The sequence below is a fragment of a genome, unplaced genomic scaffold (genome assembly GCF_019419815.1).
Source record: "Pyrus x bretschneideri cultivar Hongxiangsu unplaced genomic scaffold, Pyrus_bretschneideri_v1 Contig3, whole genome shotgun sequence".
NCBI classification, from domain to species: domain Eukaryota; kingdom Viridiplantae; phylum Streptophyta; class Magnoliopsida; order Rosales; family Rosaceae; genus Pyrus; species Pyrus x bretschneideri.
The window spans coordinates 6,525,045-6,549,795 of record NW_025999612.1 but is presented as its reverse complement, the minus strand read 5'-3'; the positions used below and the strand labels follow the sequence as shown (position 1 = coordinate 6,549,795).

The following is a 24,751-nucleotide window of genomic DNA, read 5'->3' as shown; positions in this document are numbered from 1 at the left end:
ACTTTTTTTCGATATGAAACCGAAAAAGGTATAGTAATGGGGATGAAGTTTAAACATCACCTCAAATCGGACAAACTTTTAAATTTAAGCTAAAATATATAGATATCGTTGATATTTCTGATATATCTGTTAAATATCAAAGAATCTATTATATTTCGTCCAAACCAATGTTTCAGCATCCCTAAAATTCCATTTTAAATTTCCATCATTTCCATTGAAAACAATGGATATCAATATCTACATTCAATATATCCATCCATATACACATCGATATTTTCACTGATACCAGTACATTTTAAACACTGGCCACAACGCAAATTACGTTTTTCACTACTAACTCGTATCAATTTTGCAGTTCACTAGCAGAACATTTGTGTATCATACATGAACTTATAAAACAGAAATTTAAGTGTCGTAGCTAAGTTACTCACTAACTATAACCTAGATTCATCATGCTTTGTAAAAAGACAGTCAGGGGATGCCTTCTTTCGTCTTGATCAGAGTAAGTTTAGCGACGTGCTAGAGATTGTTTTACGTATTTCTAATCCGCTTAAAGAAATCACAGTTTAGAATTAATCACCACTTGTATCTCGCTACTTGCAGTTTACTATCTCTACTCTCTTGCATTAAGCTTAAGAGTTAGATTGATCATGTTTCTTCTGTTTTCTATATCCCTTCTCTACCACAAGAAAGCTACCACACTCTGCAGAAGTAACTCCACCACGAACCAAATTTATGCAGAATCAAAGGGCACCTTAAAAGTAGAATTCGATAAACAATATGAGGGAATCACGCACCCTTTATGCAAAAATTCATGCCAGACATTATCTTTCGGTAGTTACACATATTCTTCGATTCACAGAAAAAATGACGAGGGTGTGACATTATCCTACTAACTACTAACTTCAATTATAAGGAAAAACAGACGGTAAACAACATGAAACACAAACTATATTCCACTGTAATGAACGATACTCTACCTCGGCCTTCCCAATTGGATCATGGAGTCTTCTCTACAATAAAATCACAATTCAAACTCATCCTCAAGCTTCAGCTGCTCAGCTGCAGCCTCTTCCTCCTCATCATCGATCACAAAGTACGGATTGTGTGCCTCCGGCTTGAACTTGTACCCTGTAAACACATAGAAAGCAAGCGTGGCCAACTCTGCGGCAACCACACTGGTCCAAAGGTACCGGTATGATGTGATGGTCTCCAATGCATAAACCACAACTCTTGTGAAGTAAATGTAGCATATAACTACAATGTAGTACTGCCTGAACAGAGTCAACTTCATCAAATTCACCGCAGCCTTCCCATCGGTCCTGGCCGCCTCTCTCAAGTTTTTAATAGACCACACAATCGGGAACAACACAGCGCAGCAGCAAATAACATCAACAAGCAGAAAAACCTGCTTCCAAGTAACCCAATCCTGCCCGAAGGGCCCGGTCTCATCAATCACAACCTGGGCAATGTTGGCTATCACCTGAAGCGGAATCACAATCATCAAAACCTTCTTCTCCTTGTCTTGCAAAAAGGGTTTCAAAAACGACCACCCGGTTCCGATCAAAACAATCAAAGTAAACAAAGTGACACCCTTTAAGAAGCTAAAGATATAGAACAACACATCCCAGCCGTGAGCGCTACCGGTGCGCTTAATATATGACTTGTCCTCCGCCTCACACAGCAAGTTAAACGCCTTGAGAATTACAACAGCGAGCATAAAGAAATGGATTCTAAAAACGGTGAGTCGTTTTTTGTACAGAACGAAAACCCAAAGTCCGGCCAGAGATGCGTAGACTAAAGATAACAGGAAGTAAACCCTAGGGAGAATCGTTTTACCGGCCGAGAGGTAATCGCGGCGGTCGTTGTTCTTCCCCTCGAGGTTGTACGCGGCCGATTTGACGTCCATGGAGACCTTGAGCGGCTGGAGGCAGTTGGCGAAGAGGAGGGTGTACTGATCGGCGTCGGTCTCGGAGAAGACGGTGGAGAATTGATCGCCGCCGTTGAGGGATTTGAAGGTGTAGACGGGCTTGACGAGGGTGGAATCGAGGGCGCAGCGGATTTCGCCCTCCTCGAGCTGCTGGAAGACGTGGATCCAGGAGTCGCGGGTGCAGAGAAAGAACCCGACTTTGGAGAGGTCCGGATCCCCGCTGGGAAGATCCGCAAGGGCGATTTTGGAGACGTTGAGCTCCAGGCGGCCCTTGTGGGTGAACCCGAACTCGTCGAAGGGGATGATTTGGCGCCAGTCGGATCGGATCGAGGAGAATCGGATCTCGGCGGAGCAGAAAGAGAAGAAAGCGAGGAGAGAGAGGAGGAGGGGGAATTGGCGAGGGGTGGACGACATCGTTTAGGGTCGGATCTGGGATTGCAACTCTCAGTGTGAAGTGCTGAGATTTAATCTTCGTGTGGAGAAGAAGATAGGAGGTTCTGGGGGTGTTTCGTTGTAACTACCGACTACCCGACTCGCGCTATAAAATATGAAGGTTGCTTCTTTTTCCTTTTCTTTTTCTTTTTCCTTTTTTGTGTTTTGGATGAGATTCTATTTTTCTTTTTTTGTTGGGGTTTTTTTGTTTAATTGCAATTTACTTTGTTGCCATGGTTGGTCTGATTTATTTGTTTTAAGTTGGAGATTAACTTTGAGTTGGGGATGTATTATTGTTTGGTTTACCATATTTGTGATTGTTGAGATTTTATTTCAATTACGATTGGTTTAGATTTTTTGCTGCGGTGGTATGGTAAGATAAACAACATGCATTGTCAGTTAAAACATAGTAGCACAAATTTTTTTTTTATTATAATTAAATTTATAACACCTTGTTATGTTTTGATTCAATAATGTGTCAGTCATTTTATCACGTGACATGAAAGTTTGCATCCAAAATTTTAAAGTCACAGTATTTGGTACTCATTTCGCGTCGTGATAAGTGGAGAAGTGTGTTAAGCCTCATAATGAGCTAGTAATAATATGATTTAGATTCGCCTTTGGTAAGAATTAAACCTAAGACCTTTCACTTACAAGTGAAGAGGAATACCACTAGAAATTTAAACTACTTTGCACAAAGAGTATACTATCAAACTTGACAACGACCAAGTCTATTTTTTAAGGAATGCAACACGAGAACTTCCCAGGTCCTTCGTGAACTAGTCATTTTCTAGATATATGGCTTTAGATAAAATAAAGTTCCCATCATTTGCCAGCAAGAACAATTTCCCAACATTTCCAACCTACACTTTATACTATGTGACACAGCTCATGGACATGCTAAGGGCACACTCTTTAGAGTGTGATTGCTAGTGCATGGTCCTCTAAACAACTAGAGAAATACTAAAGTTTCCATATTATTCATACAACTCTTCCTTTTTGTGGTAACAACATTCTTCTCTCCAAATCCACTTCTTCTAACCCTTTTGAGCTGAGAGGAAAGCAAGAGCCCCAACAAATGGTGCATTGATGTAAGTAGCCGGCTCAGACTGCTGATAATTGTTCCGATCGTCGGCAAAATTATCCTTACTGTCAGGTCCACCAACAACAGCTCCAACAAGAACATTTGGATTAGGTGAACCAGAATTCAGGTACTGAAATCCATCGTTGCAGCCAAGGCGATCGGGATGTTGATGGACTGATGGGAGAGAAGAACCCCTGTGGTGCACATGCTGTGGGAACTTGTCCCCAAACCCTACCATGTATGACATCTTTGCTGGATTGTCACCGAGAATGTAGTCCACCTGCTTCTTTGCCTCTGAGATTAGGGTTTCTGCTGTGACTTTTGATGATCCACATGTTGCCACTCCTCCATTTAAACGTAGATACTTTGCATATGTTAGGAGGAGTAAAGATGCTGATGTGACATATTGGAGATTGCTCTCACTTGCCTTGTAGATCAATCCTCCTGAAAACGACGTCGTTTTTGGATATAAGCACAATATCAACACGTAAAAGATAGTGATCCTGTTAGAAGTTTTTTATGAAAGAGGACGCACATTCCATAGCCAGACTAATGATCATATTTCTATAAAGAAATGAGGGCTTACCAGGGGTATTTTGGGCCTGAAAAGTAGACGTCCCTGGAATTAGAGAGCATATGTAGTTGTCTGAATGTAATTTGTATAACTGGAATTCCTCATCATTTTTCTCTAGAAAGCTCTACACAAAATTCAATTGTTATAAGTTATATCACCTCTAAGAGTTTCCAGTTAGTGATTGTCACACGTCTCGTTTGATCTTTTGTACTTCACTTGTGACTTTAGAGAAATTAAAAAATATTCATTTTAGAGTACAAACCGAAAAAGTAGGAGTTTCAATAAGAATAAAACCTTGGAAAGGAGAACTTTAGTTCCAGGTCTCTTGTCATCCCAACTGAAGGAATAGTCATCGTCTTCTGCACCCAATGTGTGGCCATTGGACTTGATGTAGGCAAGATATGAACTGTTCTGAGAGGCTCTATGGATCCATGATGCACCCCACAGAAGCTCATCCTATTTAACAGCACAATTGGGGTCATGAGAGGAACTTTAACGGGATTAAAATAAACGTAATATACACAGATATAACTGGTTACAAATTTAAAATAAAAAATAAAAGTGAGAGACTATATAAAATATTGTATGTTCGAAGTCCCTCCAGTTCTATTTTTTATTAAAAGATTGTGACTGTTCCATTTGTGTATATTTTTCGTAAAAGAAAGCAATTAGAAGCAAAATTATATGCATTTGGCTTACATGGTATCCTGAGTATGAGCAGTAAAAAGGGCAGACCACTGAACCAAGTGAGTCACTGTAAGAACCTCTGTACTTGTCTGCAAAATCAAACACCTGCATGGCGATCAAAATTTAAAATTAACGTTCTTGTTCACACATGGTAATAGCGGAAAAATTGTTAAAATGAAGTCAAATTTTTGTTATAGATGTTTACTTTCATTGCTGTGTGAAGCAATTTTGCAGAGTAAGAAGAGTCGGAGTCTTTGAACACTATGGAAGCGGCAGCCAATGCAGCAGCAGTCTCAGCTGCAACATCTGATCCTGGATTTTGGGTTGACACCTTGTACACATTGCGTGGCGTATCCATGTCTTCTGGCCTCTCCCAGCACCGGTGGTCCATGTTAGGATCTGCCACCTGCAACCACCAAAACATGTGACTATATTTAGGACCTCTCTTCAGCTCCAAACCAACGTCGTTAACAATGAGTCAATTCTTTTAGCCTTCAGTACCATGATTTTGTGCCATTTTATCGTCTATTTAGTATCCCAGTTCTATTGTTTTATTAAAAGTTTATAACTCGTTTTTATTTGTGCATATTTGCTTGTTTATCTTACTTGGACATATAACGTTCCGGGGGTTGCAGTGGCTGCTTTTAGAAGATAATCAGTGCTCCAACGTACGGCGGCTTTCGCATTGTCAATCTGGCTATGCATAGAGTCACCAAATTCAATCACACTCCATGCCAGCAATGTAGTGGTGAAGGCCATTGGCAGGCCAAACTTGACATTGTCTCCAGCATCATAGTAGCCTCCTACTAAGTCCACCTGAAACACAGTTCACCTCCAAAATGTTACATTATATTGTAAATGTACTAAACATAAAGTTTAGACAAAAGAACACGAATTAATTAGTACATGGTAGGAAGAGCCATCGGACAAGCCGGAATTCCCCCTCCAACTGAGCCGCTGGTTGTCGGGCAGTTTCCCAGACCTCTGACCCTCGAAAAAGAGAATCGACTTTTCCAGAGCATTTGAGTAGTCTAGAGGAGTGAAAGCAGAGCAGCATAAGCTCAGCAGACAAAGAGTTAAGCATAGAATTTTTGCCCCTAAAGAAAATGTGACAGCAGAAGCCATTATATGATTGCTAGTGACTGCAGCAATATCAGCAGAGGCCTAGTAAAAGATAGGGTGGTGGGTTTCAAATGTGTTGAGGTGGAGACTGAAATTTATAGGCAAAAAGGGAAGGTTGGGAGAAGAGGGAAGTTGGTTGTTCGGTTGGTCACGGGATCAACTGCGCCAAAAATGGGACATTTTTCTGTGAGGAGTGAGGACAAACATACTGTTGGTGCAAAGTTACAAACTTTTATCCTCTAGAATTCGATGTTTTGAAACTTAGAAGTCACAAAAGTGAGATAAAAAGGACGCAGTAGAGTTCATAATTCTCACATGGTTAAAAAACAAGAGAAATGTTAAGAAGACTCTTCCAAAAGTGAGACTCTTCATGAACTCTTTGACACCTTATAATTTAATGTCAATATTTGTGTCAAAATTATAAAAGATTGTGATAAAAACATGAGATGACATATAGTCTATAGAGTCACACTTGGAGAAAATCTCCTTAACACTTCTCAATAAATAGAAGGTTCCATTCTTCAACATTTTAATTGGTAATAATTTCCGCACTTCTCTGTTTAATTCTTGCGCTACTATGTGTTTTTTTAGTCTTCGATTTGACTGAATCAAAGAAAAATCAAACACCATAGGCAAAAAAAAAAAAAAAAAAAAAAAAAAACGAAAGTGTGAAAATCACTATTCTTTTGCAATTTGCTTATCCCCCTTTTTTTTTTTTCATTACAAGTGAGGATAACAAAAAATCTTTGTTCACGAGGATGAGTCATCACTTTCAGAACTTCACTACATGCCAAAAGTCTTAGAAGAAAAAAAAAAAAACAAGAAAAATCAAAATTTACAGAAGAGTAATGTTATACTTACAAAATATTTGTATCACTCTATAATAGAAATGGACTCACAGAGTAATGTTATACTTACAAAATATTTGTATGATCATCTCTCTAATAAAGATAGAACTCACCAATAAATAAAAGTTTTAATAAATATGAGTCCATTTCTATTATAGAGCGATACAAATAATAATACAAATATGCGATAAAAAAGTAACATTTTTAGTTATATAATTTGCTTATGGACTTTGGATGCCATAATTTAAGGCGCGTGTCGTGTTGGGACGTTGTAGAAACGTGATTTGTCTGTTGTGGCAAAAAAAGTCACGGATACTTGTGGAGGTGGACAAAGCAAATCACATGGGCCGCCAAAGCTTCAGAAAAAGTTTGAAAGTCACGGTTTGAATTTTGCATGAGCGGTTTTATTAGTTAAAAGGGTGGTCCAACCCATACATTTCACATATAATCGCATATCATGTGATTGGGACTTACTATATGAGAAAATTTACATGCAACGGCCTATCATCGTAACAGTATATTTAGCTAATCATATTTTATATATTTAAGTTTTTAATATGTACAATAGTGTATGGTTGATTTTAAATATCGTCACAATGACATATTCTGCACGAAAATTATTCAACTCATAGTACGAAATATTGACTTAAAGTCTCACACCTATAGTCAAAGATTAGAATAATACTTTTGGGATTGAAAAAAGAATGAAATAACGTGAATTGAATGTTTGAAGAAACAAATCGGTGAAGAATTTAATAGTGGGATTAAAACCCCAATTAAGTGAAGCACATTTTTTATTTTATTTTATAATTTAGCATTGTTCGGGTGATTGGAGTTTCGGTTTGTCAATATAAGGAATTAGCACAAATTAAGGGGTTCTTGATGTTTGCTTGTATTCTTGGAACTCTTTCCACAACATTTTCAAAGGTGTGAAAGTAACTTGAGCAGATTTTCCCAATTGCAAGAGCTGAAAACTCATCCCCTTTTTCATGTAAAGCCCGAAAGGCAGGCTAAATTTCAGCACCATCAACTGCTTACATAGTTCCTGCAATTAATTCTGCAAAATTAACTATACATTTCTCATGCAGATGTTACATCCATTGACTAAGGTAGTGAACCCGCCCCCTTGCACCTAATTTCCAGTCCCCCTCCCAATAGTTTAGAATAGAATACCGAATAGTAAAAAAAACTACTATGTCGATGCAAATTGCTACTTGATAAAACCTCATGGAGGAAAGAAGATAATTTCTCCTCAATACGCCGTTAAAAACGAAACGGAAAATCAAATGTGCATGTTGGGTTTATTAGATATATTGTTGGTTCACAGCATTCTTCAAAATGAGATGTGACCTAGGGGATTATATAATGAGTGATATTTCATCCTCTCAAATTTACAAACATTCCCTTCTGTAATGAGACAGTTTTCATCGGAATAAACAAATTGTAACTTCCATGCGTCGCCATGTTCAACGTGCGCAAAGGATATGAACTGCTGTTAAACTGTATAAAGATGGCCGTGACATATGGCTTGAAGCGTGTTGTCGAACTACTTCAGTATGGTAATGAATAAAGTAAGAGCATGTATCTTTCAATTTTGTAGTTTCGGACAAACACTGGAGCTGGGATTTGCAATGGAACCTGCAGATAAACGCATGGTGGAAATCAGGATTATATATCTCCATTGATCAAATAAATATAGAAGTTGTACAAACTTACATGTATCAGTAAACATGGCTTTTTAGAGACTGGATCCTCTTCAAACGGCGGTGGAACTTCGCCATACACCATTTCACAACTCCTATCTTCAAAATCTGCAGCCAATTCAGAAACTGCTATCCACTTGGAATGTATTTCATCAAATTATACAAGAATTTCAGCCTTAAATCCCAGTTTTTGGGCACAATAAAACCAAAAAATCAGACATATTTGGAATCATGGTTAAGGAAAGTCCAAATTCATTGGTGAAGAAATCTAGTGTAGGAAACTTGCACATATTCACACACATTCCTACACACCCATTGTTCTCCAGGTATCTTGATGAGCAAGAATGTCAAAGTTAGAAAATTAGTTTTTGCTTCACCCCATCACTTTAGTCTGTATAGTTGCAGTTCTCCAAAATGATAAAGAACCGGTTTTTATGTGTGTGTTTCAATCGAGATTCCAATCTAATCTAACTACAGAGGGGAGATTCGGATGCAAAGTGAGAGTACACTGCTCTAGCCAACTTGGATACACCTAGGTTTGAAATTGGTATGTGTACGTGTTAACCTAGATGAATTTAATTCAATTTATACATAATGAAATATAAAATAATTCCACCTGCATTTCTTTATATGAACTCCACTGCTTTGCTTCACCCCATTTATCTCAAGTTCTTCAACCTAGTAGTTGCCTATAGATTAGTATATCAGAAACAACTCCAAAAAGAAACAGCAAATCAAAGGTTTAAATTTGACATTGACCAAAACCAAATTAATCTGTCAAATGATAGAATAATTGTGCAACTTCTAGTTTTGTGACAAAACTACACTCATGCTATGCACATAGAGTCTGGCTTAAACAGTATAATTACCTTAGAAGGCCCAACCAACCAGTGGAAGAAAGGCACTGTCAATGCAGCATTGAACTCAGCTGCCCACTTTGTTGGTGGAAATAGTTTCTTAAACCGCAAGAACAATAGGTTAATAGTTGATTACCTACTGAAAACGATCTTATAACAATTGTGATTAGATTAAACTGCATTCACACATGAACTTTGAGCACTTAATCACACTGCCTAAAGTGGTTAATCATATATGCTTGTTCAATAATGTAGACAACAAATTGAACTAAACAAACCAAACCCGATTCCCTTCGCATGGAGCTCGGCACGTCTATATACTATGACTGAACAACATGGTTGATATGTTATGGACTTAGAGTATAATGTTAATAAATAGATACACGTGTTATAATATGAGTGAATTTGTAATATCATGTAGCCATGCAACCATCACACTACAAATTTATACCCAACTATCAAGTTTTTGAAGGTAAATGATCAAATTAATGAATGGATATGATCATCCAACAGTACATTAATCACTAAATATTCAAATTAATAAGATATAAGCCAACATTAGAGGACTGAAAACTTTGCATTAATCCACGTGCGCTGGCGCACCCGGAGGCAGCATTGACAAGAGCACTTCTCGAACCACTTTCTGCTGCTGACTACGAGACCTTCCCTGCATCACTCTCTTGGAAACATCCACAAAGCTCTCGTAGTCATATCCCACCACGGCTTCTCCTTTGTCTCAGTTTTGGCATTCACCGGAGCTGCAGACTTCATCATTTTTCGAGCAAAAAGAGTCATGAATCCCCTCCCGAAAAACCCATCATTGTACATTGTTTTTTGCCCCATTGGAGCTGGCTCTCCTGATGCCTCCGAAATCCGATATCGGACGGAACAACCACAAACACTCGGTTTACATGATGATAAGTGTTTAGGCGTTGTAAATTGGACAGGTTGAAGGCTTAGAACCACCATGAAATTATCCAGTTTAGTTTTGTTGGTGCAAAGAAAAGAAATGGGATTTAAAAAGCTCAGAAAAACTATGGAAAATGCATGACTCAGACTTTTAATGGGACTGGATTTTGGTTCATACAATTTACCTGAATAGATCATTTCTGGTTGAGTTTTGCATTGTTTTCGTGACAGAATATTATGGGCACACATGCCCTTTTCTCTTTTTCGTTTTTTGAAAGAGATTTTATGTGATTATACCCATTCCTATTTATTAGTTCCTATATTTTGTCAAATTATAAGAGAATCCCAGATCATAACCGATACTCTAAACTATTCTAACTTGTAGACATACGGATTTAAGTTCAATGCAAGAGAACGAACACATTGTCCTGACCAAGTGACATTTACGTTTATATATCAAGATTGCATATGTTGTCACAATGAGGGGGTTATTTGTAGATTCAATGCAGACAAGTAGGTTGAGAACTGTTTGGCTTGTCCCTATTTTATGAAGTTCTAGATGACCACGGAGGTTTATAATAAAGGAAAACTAATGAAAAGGGTTTGAAAATTTTGAGTTTTAAAGTTTTTTGTTAAAGTGAATAGTACCGGAAGCTTTTCGTTAAAGTTCCCTTATAATAACAGTTTTTGGTGGGTGGATTTGAGTCTAAGAGCACTTCTTCTGTGGGCAATAGCCCTGTGGATAGGCTTCAATTTAAATCCAATCACCCCCCTTTCCCAAAACCCTTCCAGCCTACCTCGGGCAATTGGACTAAGGAAAGCTCAAGCAACTAGTTAGGCAATCCAAGGCCCGAGAGCATGGATGGATGTGATGTCAGATTGACATCAGCATGACATCAACCACGTCTCAAAATTTTTTGCATCAGGCGCGACTGGCAGCACGTCACCGACAGGGTTTCAGATAGTGGGGCTCGCGTGATAGCCCACTAAGGTACCTTTGTTATGGCTTCTTCCAGGCTGTTGGATTTTCAACAGCTATTTGTTTTGGGCCATTGGATTTCCAACAGTAAAAAAAATTTCAAAAACTCCTACAACGGCTAGATGACGTGGCACATTCTAGATCGTTGATTTCCAGATCAACGGTCCACGTTTTTCAGCTTTAAAAAATGTAAGAAAAATAAAATAAAAAAAGAAATAAATCAGAATGTTACCGCTGGGCCACGTGTTGAAATCTGGACTGTTGCATTTCAATTTTTTTTTAATCCAACGATCTAGATTAATTAAGTTAATAAAAAATTTTAAAAAATATTCAAAATTAATAAAAAAAATACGATAAAATAAAATTTTTTTCCCTATAAATACCTTATCAAATAAAATTACATAAACACAACAAATAAAATTACTAAAACACACCAAATAAACCTCATAAAAAAACACACCAAATAAACTTAAAAAAAAAAAAAACACACTTGTTGTAATCATATTTAGAATAGGAATGTGATTGTGTAAATCCTAGTATATCTAGGGATATCTTGGAATATTCCCCATAGTAGTTATTATCCTATTAGAGTTGTAATCCTATTAGGGTAAGGATTTAACCTATCATACAACTATAAATAAAGACACAATGGGGTGATACAACACACACCTCACAATTAAATCTATCTCTTCTCTTTCTTTTGCGGCCGACCTCTCTCCCTCTTTAGTCCTAAATACAGTTCAGTCAAATAGACCTACAACATGTTATCAGCACATTCTTGTTAGAAGCTACGGAACTAAAGGATCATAGGAGGAGGTTTTCTTGTACAAAATTCAAAGGCTTTTATTTGTTTTCTGCCAATCAGGTACGCTTAAAATAAAGTAAGATATTTGAAACGTCCACGAAGCATGAAAACATTCCCCATGATGCATGAACCCCCTATATTTATATTTTCCTTCCAATATATATATATATATATATATATATATATATATTGTATATGATTCATATATTTGTCAATATATATATATACACATGTCTCATGCATTACACAATTATTTTGCTCTGTGGAATTTGTGAGTCAAAGCATATAAATAAATTACAAGCAATTTAGGGTTCTTAAAACCCTAGAAAAGTTGAAAAAAAAAATTTGGGAGTTTAATGAATCATGGCCATCAGTTGCTGGCACTATCGCCAAGCACCGCACTGGCTTGCAACCCAGCCGCGTCGAGCACGCCCCAGGATGACATCGTTTTGACGTCTAACCCATGGTAGCAGCCCTTTGGGTTTGCTGCGAGCAAGAACAACCGCTCTTTTGGCCTGGATTGGTTTGGATTGGGCCTGTAGCCCCAACCCACCTACCAGCACGGCCTGTAGCAATTTGCTAGGCTCTACCCTCGCACCCATGGCCCATCACCAGCAACCCACGTGTTGTTGGGCTTGGTCTTGCGTCATTGGCCTGCCTGCAACAAGCCCGTGTTGCTTGTTGGGATTCACCACCTATCGCCCCACTTGCTCGCAGCCTTTGCTGTTGGGCTTGACCTGCCCTGACCAAAAAACCCGAAACCCAGCCTTGGCTGAGCTTCCCAACACCAACCTGCAAGCCAGCCCACTTTTGGCTGAGCTGCGTTTTTTTCGACCCAATGCTAATTTTTGGCATCCCTACGTTATAAATCATGCCCAAATATTTTTTTGGGGTACTTTGGTTTACTCTAATTAATTCTAATTTAATTATTACTTGGTTTATCACCAAATGAAGCTAATATGATCTGTCTGTCATTATTTTGCTTCCCCGATCGACCCTATTTAGTCTCGATCTATTGAATTAATTAAAGGTGACTTGCAGTCCATTAATCTGATAATTTATCCAAAATTATTGACTTAAAGATCACTTTTGGACATTAACGATTCAATAATTTATTTTTCTACTTTGAATCGTTGACATCGTTTTGTAGTTCCAAAGCTCTCACACTTGAGTTCCCGAAGCAACTCAAATCCACTACACTTAAATCAGCATATTGCATCCTTTTTTTTTATGAACTAATCGTTCATAAAACTAAATTGAACCTGTAGTTTCATATTTAGTGTCCTTGAAACCCTAAGTTTTCATTCAAAACTTACCACATGAAACCTGTAGCTTTCATCTTTAAATTAAACCAATACATGTATATAGAACCCGAATGTTCTATGATGTATGTCTATGGATTACCATATGACTAACTACGTTTTGTTGTACCTTCTGTTTTAGGGACATGTTGAGCTTGAATAAGCTCGATTTCACCACTTTGGAAGTATCTGAAAGAAACTACCTAAAGTAGGTTCAAGACGTGAAGCTTCATCTTACTGGAAATGGTATTAGAGCCATCATCGAGGAACCTATCGACGCCAAACTCGTCGATGAAGCTCAGAAAGCTACTGCAATGATCTTCATTCGAAGACACATCTATGATGCACTGCAAATCGAGTACCTTGTTGAGGAGGACCCACACACCCTCTGGCTTACTCTGGTCGATCGTTTTGATCACCAGAAAGACATTTACTTGCCTGAAGCAAGACACGACTGGTAGCATCTACGCTTCTAAGATTTTAAGTCCGTGAATGAATACAACTTTGAAGTTTGTAGAATTCGATCACTGCTTATGTTTTGTAAAGTGGACTTAACAGATACAGATTTTTTGGAGAAGACCTATTCGACCTTCCATGCTATCAATATTATCTTGTAGCAATAATATAGGGCATAAAAATTCACCAAATCTTTGAAGTTGATCTCTATTTTATTTATTGCTAAAAGAGAACCCATTTTTGATGAAAAATCATTAAGCTCGACCCACTGGCTTGAACGCTGTGTCTGAAGCGCATACGACTAATTATAGTAGCCACAAATGACGAAAACATCATCGTGGCCGTGGTAATGGCTAGTAAGCCCACCCACGGGCCCAAGGTCAATAGAGCCATGGCCCAACAAAGGAAGGAAATTTGACCCAAAAGCACCAACATCTTGCACCTAAGGGCCCAAACTTCAAGAACAAGGGAAAAGCTACCGTTCAATCAGCTTCCACTGAAATGGACATGTGCTACCGCTGTGGATCAAATGATCATTGGTCACGCGTATGTCGAGCTAGCCCCAAGGCTATTTCCAAGTATCACTCCCGCCGTGAGTCTAACTTTGCCAATGTGGAACATCCTGAAGATGCTACTACATCCATGGAGATATCAGATTTTCAGGAGGTATTACCTCCTATGGACGAATAAGTTTTATTCTTCTAGACATTTTTTAGGGTGTTTTTACCCCTAGTGGCTGAACCCACTTGGAATAGCCAAACCCCTCCTATCTTTTTAGGTTTATGGTTTAATTTTTGGACAATTTTTCTACGTCTTTGGAATAATTTGTTTGGTTTTTGTTTGTATTGAATTATGTATAATTATTTTATGGATATTATTTCTTGATTGATTAATTGAATGAATGGAATTATATTTATGCATGTGACTAATTCAATTAATTTATTTCTAGGTATGACTAATGGAGAAGTTATTTATCTGGCTGATAATGCTACTACGCATACCATATTGCGTGAGCGACACTATTTTACTAACTTCATACCTAAGAAAACACCTCTGACAATCCTCTCAGGCTCATCCAACCTGATTGAAGGATATGAAAATGCCTGTATAATGTTGTTCAATGGTACTGTCTTAACAATTAAAGAGGCCCTATATTCTTCACGTTCTGCAAGAACGCTGCTGAGTTTTAGAGACATTTGAAATAATCAATATCATGTTGAAACCACTGAAGAGAATGGTTTTGAATTTCTTTGTATCACTTCTTACGAGTATGGCCAGAAGTGTATTCACGAGAAGCTAGAACGTCTCCTGAGTGGATTGTACATCACAACCATTCGCAGGACAACCCAAGTGGATTGTACATCACAACCATTCTAGGGCACTTTGCTGCTTTGGCATGATCGTATGGGACATCCCGGATGTGACAAGATGCACTGTATTCTCAAATCATCACATGGGCATCATTTACTTCCCTACGTTGTATTCCTGCCATGCAAAGCTTGTTCTTTGGGGATGTTGAATACTCAACCCTCAATTACAAGATTATTCACAACCCTCCAAAGTTTCTTTAGAGGATTGATGGGGATATTTTTGGACCTATCCAACCAACATGCGGGCCATTTACATACTTTATGGTGTTGGTTGATGCATCGACACATTGGACATATGTCTGTTTATTGTCCACACGCAATGCTACATTTTCAAAACTCCTATCATGAATTATTAAGCTTAGGGCTCACCATCCTAATTGTCTGATTAAGTCGATTCGATTAGATAATGCTGGAGAGTTTACCTCACAGACTTTTGACGACTATTACATGTTAGTTGGGATTGAAGTCGAACATCATGTACCTCATGTTCACACCCAAAACGTCTTGGTAGAAGCTTTCATAAAGCGCTTGTAATTGATAGCTCGGACCTTGGTTATGTGAACCAAATTACCGGTATCTACCTAAGGCTATGCAATAATGCACGCAACTATTTTGGTCTGCCTCAGGCCCACCGCTACCCAACCTCATTTCACCGTTACCGTTGGTTATTGGATACGAGCTTGATGTCTTGTATTTACGTGTGTTTGGGTGCATAGTCTATGTGCCAATAGCACCGCCACTACGTACCAAAATAGGTCATTAGAGAAGAATGAGAATCTATGTCGGTTATGATTTGCCATCAATTATTCGTTATTTAGAGCCATTGACAGGAGATCTCTTTACCACACATTTTGCGGATTGTCACTTTGATGATACAGTCTTCATATCATTAAGGGGAGATAAGAACACTAACGTTCCTATAGAACACTGCTAATTGTTGTGGTATGCTCTCACTATGTCTCATTTAGATCCCCACTCTGTTTAGTCTGGAATTGAAGTGCGACATATTCTAGATCTTCAGAGCATTACTCAAAGCATGCTGGATGTTTTATTGATCTGGTAAACGTGACAAGATCACATATATCCGCTGCAAACAAACCTACAAAGATCGACGTACCTATAGTACACAACAATATCGCCTAGGAAGGTCAAACGTCCCTAAGGGTGGGGTAGTCGCACATTCCACACGGCCCGGTACATTGGTAGCTAGCCAATCATTTGCTCTTACCTTGAAACGTGGCAGACCCCCTGGTTCAAAGGATTCACAACCGCATAAGAGGAAAACGTTACAAATTAGTGACCCTAGTCTGAATCCAACCATTGTTCACTCATCTGTTCCAACGCATAAGGCTATTCTAGATTACAATGATGTCTTAGATGAGACATCCCGACCTTCCGAGAATTGCGAGGTTTCGGTCCATTACGCAGTATTGGATGAGGTTTGAAATTAGAATGAGACGATCATCGTCGATGCGTTTGCGTACACAATAGTTACTGACATCATACTTAGCGATGACATTGAACCACATTCTGTTTATGAATGCTGACGTAGAACGGATTGGTCAAACTGGAAACAAGAAATCTAGGTCGAACTTGATTCGCTTGCGAAACGTAAGGTGTTTGGGCATGTAGCTCCTACTCCACCACATGTGAAGCCCATGGGCTATAAGTGGGTTTTCGTAAGGAAGCGTAATAAGAAGAATGAAATAGTGCGGTACAAAGCATGCCTCATAGCGTAAGGCTTCTCTCAACACCCTGGGATTGATTACAAGGAGACATATTCCCCTAAAATGGACATCATAACGTTCCGCTACCTTATGAGTTTGGTAGTTTGAGAAAAACTGAATATACAGCTTATGGACATGGTAACCGCGTATCTCTGTGGGGATTTAGATATGAAATCTACATAAAAGGACTTCCATTGATTTGTTTAAATAATTCTAGATCACAGAACACTCTCCCTATTAGATTGAGAAGATCACTCTACAGATTGAAATAATTCGGGCGGATGTGATATAACCATATGAGTGAATATTTGACAAGTCAAGGTTATGTGAACAACGAACTATGCCCATGCGTGTTTATAAAGAGTCACATTTTGGATTAGTGATCGCTGCAGTTTATGTCGACGACATAAACCTCATTGGAACTCCCGCAGAGCTTGAGGAAATTGTTGTTCACTTGAAGTCAAAATTTGAGATGAAAGATCTTGGGAAAACTCGATATTGTCTAGGCCTGGAAATCGAGCATTGTTCGGATGGAATCCTAATACATCAATTGAATTACACCCAAAATATGTTGCGATGTTTTAATGAGGATAAAGCGAAGCCTTCGAGTAGTCCATGGTCGTTCAGACTCTATATGCTAAACAAGATCCTTTCTGTCCTAAGAAGGATGAGGAAGAGATTTTGGGCTTGAAGTTCTATACCTAAATGCAATTGATGCTTTATTGTACTTGGCTTAATGCACTAGACCTAACATCTCCTTCGCTGTTAATCTTTTGGCTAGATACAGCAATGCTCCTACATGCAAACACTAGAATGGTGTTAAAGACATTTTTTACTACCTCAAGGGTATGATGAATTTAGGTTTTTCTACACGCATGAATCCTCAAGAAGAACTTCCGCCCTCTTGGTTCTCAGGTTGATTCTCGTCTCGTTAGTTAGCAAATGCTGGATATCTGTCTGACTAGGGCATATTTTCAAATGGGTTATGTCTTTACTGTTGGAGACACTGCTATATCTTGGAGGTCTATCAAGCAAACGTTAGTTGCAACTTCTTCAAATCATGCTAGGATCTTCGCCCTGCATGAAGCATCGCATGTGTGCTTTTGGTTAAGAGTAGTCATGGAACATATTTGAAGCATTAGTGGTCTTACTACCATTGTTGACCTTCCTACGACGGTCTTTGAAGACAATGCAACATGTATTAAGCAGTTAAAGAAGGGATACATCAAGGGAGACAACACTAAGCACAAAACGCCGAAGTTCTTTTATTCTCACCAGCAACAACAACATCAGAACATTGAAGTCAAGCAAATCCGCTCCCAAGACAACCTGGCCAATCTCTTTACCAAGTCATTGTCTAAGTCTACTTTTCAGAAGCTCGTCCAAGGAATGAATATGTGTAAATTATCTGAGTTGAATTGCTTGCAGTTCTCTTATTTGGAAGTTATGTCTAACTTAGGGGGAGTATTCTGAAGCATACTCACTTGATCTTTATGTACTCTTTTTTCTACGATTAGGAGCATTTTCCCACAGGGTTTTTGCTACCTAACAAGGTTTTGATGAGGCACCTATCTTGGGATGGTCATACTCGATTGAGTTCACTAATTTCGTCCTGTTTGACGTTTGTTTTAAACATTATGCATACTTTTCACTTTTCTCCTTAGTTTGTGGGTTTTTACCTGCCTTAGGTTTTACCATAGCGAGGTTTTGTGAGTTTTACTACCAATGCATGCTTTCTTTATATTTGAGACTCGTATTCACCCGTTGTGTCGCCGACTTCATCAACTGTTCTACCTTATCTGCTGAAGATTTGATGCGATATTTTGTTTGAGTATTTCCACACTCAAGGGGGAGTGTTGCAGTCATATTTAGAATAGGAATGTGATTGTGTAAATCCTAGTGTATCTACGGATATCTTGGAATATTCTCTTTAGTAGTTATTATCCTATTAGAGTTGTAATCCTATTAGGGTAAGGATTTAACCTATCCTACTACTATAAATAAAGGCACAATGTGGTGATGCAACACACACCACACAATTAAATCTCTCTCTTCTTTCTCTCATCTCTCTCTTGCCACTGGCCTCTCTCCCTCTCTAGTCTTAAATACAGTTCAGTCAAATAGGTCTACAACAACACCAAACAAACTTAAAAAACACACCCAAAAAAAATTAAAAATCTTATCGAAATCTATCCTCAAAGATTCTAAACGATAGTGACATGTGAAGCGACGAGATTGGTTAAAAAGCTTATCGAAAATCTAGTCTCAACGATTCTAAATAGGTAACGACATGTGGTGCGACGGAATGGGAGATAATGACACGTGGCGTTATGAGATCGGTTAAAAATCTTATCCGAAATTACAAATAAAATTATTTTTTATTATTTTATAAAATAAAAAATATTAATATTTTAATACGAATTGCTTGGGCTATTCAATTTAGTGGTGGAGATGCAAAAAAAATTACTGTTCATTAAAAGTAGTTATTATTCACCTGAGGAGATTGAATTGCCCATTCATTTTTTGCAGAAGCGATCTTTATAGAGTGATTATATCATTATAATAAAAACTGTTTTGACCATAAACACAAAATTTTATGAATCAATAATGAGCAATTTTGAATAAGAACTCCTACTTATCATTTGAATAGCCAAACATTATTTACAATCTTCCTTTTTCTTTGGGCGGTGATAGGATGGGGAGAAGATATTTTAGGCAATGACTTTGTGCTAAAATCCCTTACTTAATCAATCAAATTGCAACTCTTTTTCATTGCAAGTGGATTTCGGGCGGTGGATTGTTCAGCAAGTGACTGTGTTTTTTTACTAAAATTTGTTCTCCATGTAAAGAAAGCCAAGGCATGAAGACGAGGGTAAATAAAATCAAACGACCGATCAGAACAAGCTCAAAGAAGAAAAGCCTGTTCCAATTCAGTTTATACATATTTTCTTTGGAGCAAGATGTATTTTTTTCGTTTATGTTCAACTATTTTAATTATGAAGCATTTCAATTGAATATAAAAATAATAAAAAAAATACTGAGTTAAGCCTGTTCCGCTTAATGTCATAATCTTTTGGTTAGAATTTAAATAGCGCAATTTCATTACAAACACACCATTTACTAGCGGAAACTAGTAGTGGCACACTCGCAATCTTTAACTATAGGTTCATATATAAGTTCCCGACCCATAACCAAAGCTAATGAAATTTTATTTGTCGAACAACCTGCATAAACTGCACCTGAAACTGGCATCTCATAATACCCAACACCTTACATACCCTTTGCCAGATGAGGATCCTCTCCAGATCCTCTTTGTGGGATCCTAGAGATCCTCACATCATGGTCGTTCATTGTACACCATGCCGTCAATTTTCGTTAAATACTATTGTGTTTAATTTTAAATAAATAAATTTAAAATGACATATAATCGCACGATGTACGATAAACAGTTAGGATGTGATGATCCCTAGAATCCCCACAACTTGGATCTGGATGGGATCCAAATCCCCCCTTTGCCTTCAATTTATATAAAAGTCAATGTTTTCTTAATGCATAAACATGTGGGAGTTTTAATGAAACACTTTCGGTACTGTTCACTTTGTACTATTCACTACACCTTTATTTGTTATCTTTCATTAAAAGTAAAGTTTTTTTTTTTTTTTAACTTTTCGTTAGTTTTCCTTAAACATAAAACGAGGGAATAATATTTACCCAACAATAAACATGGGGAAATTATCTTGATTTTCATATTATGTTGAATCGATATTATCAGCGGTATTTTCACACTTCACCTATAATATCCTTTTTTTGAGAGGACGATATTTTCACACTTATCCACTTAATTATCGTCAATATATCGATATTTTGTTGATATTATCGCGATAATATGAAGACGATATTTTCAGCAATTTTTCAAGTATATTTGGGCAATATATCGCGATATTATTGATAATATCGTGAGATGAAATCCAAAAATACTTGAAAAATGATGAAAAGTCTTAATCTTGCGCATAGAGGGATTCGAAGCCCTCCCTTTGTCAATCACACACTTGGGCCTTATCCAACTCGTTACAGATGTGTTTGTGATTACATATTCAGCCTGTAATATTTATATGGTCGTTACGATGTCTGCAAGGCTTGCAAGCTAATATTTATTATCTAGGATAAATTTCTATATTTAAAAAAACACCAAGGGGATTCGAACCCTCCCATTTTACTCCTTCAACACCTTGACCACCATATCACTTACGTTTTTGTGAAAATATGCTAAAATATTTATATATATGGTTTTGTTTTGAATTCTTTTTGCAAGAAACAAATTTGCACATGACAATGAATCTTTGACAATTTCTTTTCAAGTATCTACTTTTGAACTACTCACCACGTTCACTCACCTAACTAATTAGTTGTAGTCATATTTCTATATATATGGTTAGGTAGTTCTATTTCTATATATACAAATAAAATCAAATGGTCCCATGCCGTCCCTTATTCTCAACATATCTCCAAAACAAAACATAATGCTCATGTTATTCTCAACATCTATCAACCTTCCCCCCAAGTTAAAAAAAAAACTGAACTATAGTAAGTTATTCTCATTCATTATTGTTATTTAATTTGCATGTTTGTTATTATCTATTCCAAATTTTTGGTGGTATTATATTTTAAATTGTGTCAATTAATTACTTAGTCAATGGCATGTGGTTTTTAATTTTTCTATTTTTATTTGGTCATTTACATGTGTGTTTATTGTCTCTTAATTCATTATTAAAGACTTTATATGTTTTCATCACATTTTGTTACATTTGTGTAATTATTATTTTATTGTTGGTCCACGCAGATTCTATTTGGTCTTTACACAAAGGATTCCATATTTAAGGTAAGTTTACAAACTTATATTTATTTTATTGTAATTTATACAACAACAAAAAAAATTGTGTGAACCCGTGCATGTGATCTAAGAACCAAATAATACTTGCATGTTAATTTTTTGAAGTAATTAAGTAATATTGTATAATTATTCCCTAGGATAATTTTAATATGTTTAATGTTATTTATTATTTTATTATCAAATTGGATTATTATTCAATAATATTAGGTTTTATTATTCCATATTATTTTTATAATTACTTAAATTCTTACAATCATTTTCTTTACTTCCTATTTAATTCTTCTATAGAATAACTTTATTATTTAGGTTCTCTTATATAACTGTCACTACTATATTTTTTGGCCAAAAAATAATTGCCTAATTTCCATGAAAAATAAATATAGGTACGTTTAAGATGTCTAGTGGAGTTACTAAACGTGATCCAGCTTGGGAACATGAAGACCCAATAGACGGAAACAAACATGGCACAATTTGCAAATATTGTGGTCGGGTAATGAAGAGTGGCGGAGTCACACGACTTATGTACCATCTTAGTGGATTAGATCCATGAAATAATGTCCAACAATGCAATAATGTCCCCCCCAGAAGTGAAGGCATTCATCACCACATTATTAAAAAATAAAAAACACCAGAAGGAAAAGAAAACACATGGAATGAAAAATATTCGAGTTGGGCTACGAGGAAAAGTCATTGGCCAAGCGGTTGACAGTGATGATGATGATGATGAGGACGAATGTGATGATGACATGGGACTTGAAGAACAACGCAATTTCAAACAAGCATTATGTGCCTCCAAACAGTCAGCATGGGAAATATAACACCTTCATGAAATTCCTAATAGAGCACAAGGTTCCGGGACCAGTGGTGGTGCACAAATGAGACGGGGAGCAAGTGTTAGAGAATCACAACCAACACCACCAATAGCCCCAAGTTTATAAAAGTCATCCAAAGCACGTCAAAAGAGTGTTTGGAGTTTTTTCACTGGAGGTAATGTGAAGGAGGGAATGGGGCGTCTAATTAGCAAGTTCTTTATCTATGAAAATGTCCTTGCTAAGAAGGCATCATCACATCATTTCAAAAATATAGTGTTGGGATGTCAATTGTGACATCCCGTCCCGGAATTTATCGAAACGTACATGTGAAATGACCATTTTGCCCCTAGTTAGTTGGTTGTGTTTTTGGTTATTTGTGTGCCTTGTTGGCATGCTTGGGTATCACACACATACCCTCATTCTCCCTATCCCTTTCTCAGTCTCTTTCCCTGTCTCTCTCTCTCTCTCTCTCCCGAGTCTCTATCCTTCCTCTTCCTTTTGAAAGTGTACGGACACACACACAACTACACTAAAACATCACAGATCGAGGGAACCAAGACCACCATCGTGCTTGTGAGGCTGAGAGGAGTCCAGTGGTGCCATTTTCAGGTATGAACTTCGACGTTTTCACGTCGATATCACCATGTCCGTTTTAGCTACTGTTCATGCAAGATTAATTTAGTGAGTTTTTGGACATTTGAAGCTTATAGTTGTGTTTGTGAGGTTCCCAGGAGCTTGGGAGTAGCTCGTTGGATGAGTTTGGACGCAGGAATAACCTAGTTCGAGCTTGGCCGGTTATAGCGATTTTGGACAGGTATAATCTTGAAATTTTTAGGCCTTAAAACTTGTTGGAACTTGTTCTACTAGCTCTAAGGTTGATTTTGGTGCAAGAAACGTGAAAAAAGGTGGAAAAACGAGTGAGATATCGCGATTTGCAGGTTTTCCGGCGACGGCGACGGCGCCGGCGACGGGGACTGATCGGAGAAGAAATAGGAATATTCCGTTAAGTTTAACGGAATATTCCTAACGGCAGTGACGGCGTCAGTTTAGGTTTAACGGAATATTCCGTTGGTTTAACGGAATATTCCTGACGGCGTCACTTGACGCCGTCAGTGTGCATGGCACGTGGCCGCGCGTGGGGGCGCGTGGGTCCGTGCCTATTTTGGCGCGTGGGGGCGCGTGAGAGGTCCAAAAATTATTTTAAAAATATGGTTGTGATCCTGAGGTTGTGTAGATCACGTTGGTATATTCATTTGTCCATTTTGAGCAATGTATGAGAAGTTATTTTAAACGGAAGGTTATGTGCTTTAAAGTTAACGTTTTTATAGTTAATTCGCATATAGGTAACATGTATCCTGAGGAGGAGCGTGCACACTCGAGGCAGGGGGGCTACGACCCTTCCACATACCAGTGAGTGGGCTTTTGGTTTTCCGTATATACCTATATACATATTAATTCCCAGAAATTAGTATAAATGCTTCGTTATATGCCATTCCTTTTATATAATTAGTGGTTATGCATGATTAGTGGCATATACGTTTATTTATATATTCAATTATGCATATGTCATATATATAAATGTTGGTGCTGTGGAGGCATAGGTAAGTGCCAGGTAAGCGTTATTTAACGATTGCATTAAATAGTGGTTAGAGATGCTTAGAGAGCTCATAACCTGCACCCCCGGTATTAGTGCTCCCGCCCAGAGTAGGGCACAGTCCTTCACGTGTTGTTCACCTCCCGCACCACACGCTCAGCTTGGATCCAAGTTAGGTGCACAGTCCTGTCGTACAGACCACTATAGGTGGTTCCGACTCGTAGGTGACCCGCGATTATTCGCACAGTCTTCACGTGATCGTAGCACTAGAGCGTTTATATGTATCGCACCCAGGCCTGTCGTACAGACCACTATAGGTGGTTCCGACTCGTGGGCAGGTTTAGCTGTTGAGATTGAGACTTGAGCTCTAGATTCAGCCGTACAGGTCACTTTAGGTGACTCCGGCTGCCAGTGATAAGTTTTGACACGGTTTATACCTGAGCACTTGCATATTATTATGAGGTTTTGAGCATGACGGCATACCTTTGAGCATGATGGCATACCCTTGAGCATATTTGGCATATTTATACCTACGTATATATGTTTATTTTCTGGGAAGTATACAGGTTTTACGGCGAGGGGTTAGAATGTATTTTATGAAATGGTTTTCAAAGAATTTGTTTTTGCCCACTCACGCTTTTGTTTTGCGCCCCTCCAGGTTCTAATAGCT

General features: G+C 37.9%; 3 protein-coding genes across 3 annotated transcripts; all 3 read right to left on the bottom strand.

Moving 5' to 3' along the window:
* Positions 1–767: 767 nt before the first annotated feature.
* On the bottom strand, positions 768–2,457 carry LOC103950696 (protein CANDIDATE G-PROTEIN COUPLED RECEPTOR 7). The gene has a single exon (XM_009361921.3). It carries the CDS (start codon positions 2,342–2,344, stop codon positions 1,025–1,027), a length of 1,320 nt encoding a protein of 439 aa, XP_009360196.1. The 5' UTR covers positions 2,345–2,457; the 3' UTR covers positions 768–1,024.
* A 609-nt stretch (positions 2,458–3,066) lies between these two features.
* On the bottom strand, positions 3,067–5,880 carry LOC103950695 (endoglucanase CX). Its single transcript, XM_009361920.3, has 7 exons — positions 5,614–5,880; positions 5,314–5,523; positions 4,913–5,113; positions 4,720–4,812; positions 4,315–4,476; positions 4,033–4,144; positions 3,067–3,890 (listed from the first exon to the last, which is right to left on the bottom strand). The coding sequence occupies exons 1-7, from the start codon at positions 5,830–5,832 to the stop codon at positions 3,400–3,402; spliced, it is 1,488 nt and encodes a 495-aa protein (XP_009360195.1). The 5' UTR covers positions 5,833–5,880; the 3' UTR covers positions 3,067–3,399.
* A 2,385-nt stretch (positions 5,881–8,265) lies between these two features.
* Positions 8,266–10,206, bottom strand: LOC103950794 (beta-carotene isomerase D27, chloroplastic). The gene is given in 7 exon segments (XM_048589384.1): positions 8,266–8,345; positions 8,405–8,488; positions 8,604–8,710; positions 8,997–9,058; positions 9,250–9,343; positions 9,828–9,951; positions 9,954–10,206. Coding segments are annotated over 7 exon segments (804 nt in total).
* Between the last annotated feature and the right edge of the window lie 14,545 nt (positions 10,207–24,751).

Excerpts from the sequence above, each read along its gene's own strand:
- LOC103950696 (XM_009361921.3), bottom strand. The coding sequence starts at position 2,344 with ATGTCGTCCACCCCTCGCCAATTCCCCCTCCTCCTCTCTCTCCTCGCT.
- LOC103950695 (XM_009361920.3), bottom strand. The coding sequence starts at position 5,832 with ATGGCTTCTGCTGTCACATTTTCTTTAGGGGCAAAAATTCTATGCTTA. Across the intron at positions 5,114-5,313 it reads CCGGAACGTTATATGTCCAA|GTGGCAGATCCTAACATGGA; the intron begins GTAAGATAAACA and ends TGGTGGTTGCAG. Across the intron at positions 4,813-4,912 it reads TGCTTCACACAGCAATGAAA|GTGTTTGATTTTGCAGACAA; the intron begins GTAAACATCTAT and ends ATCGCCATGCAG.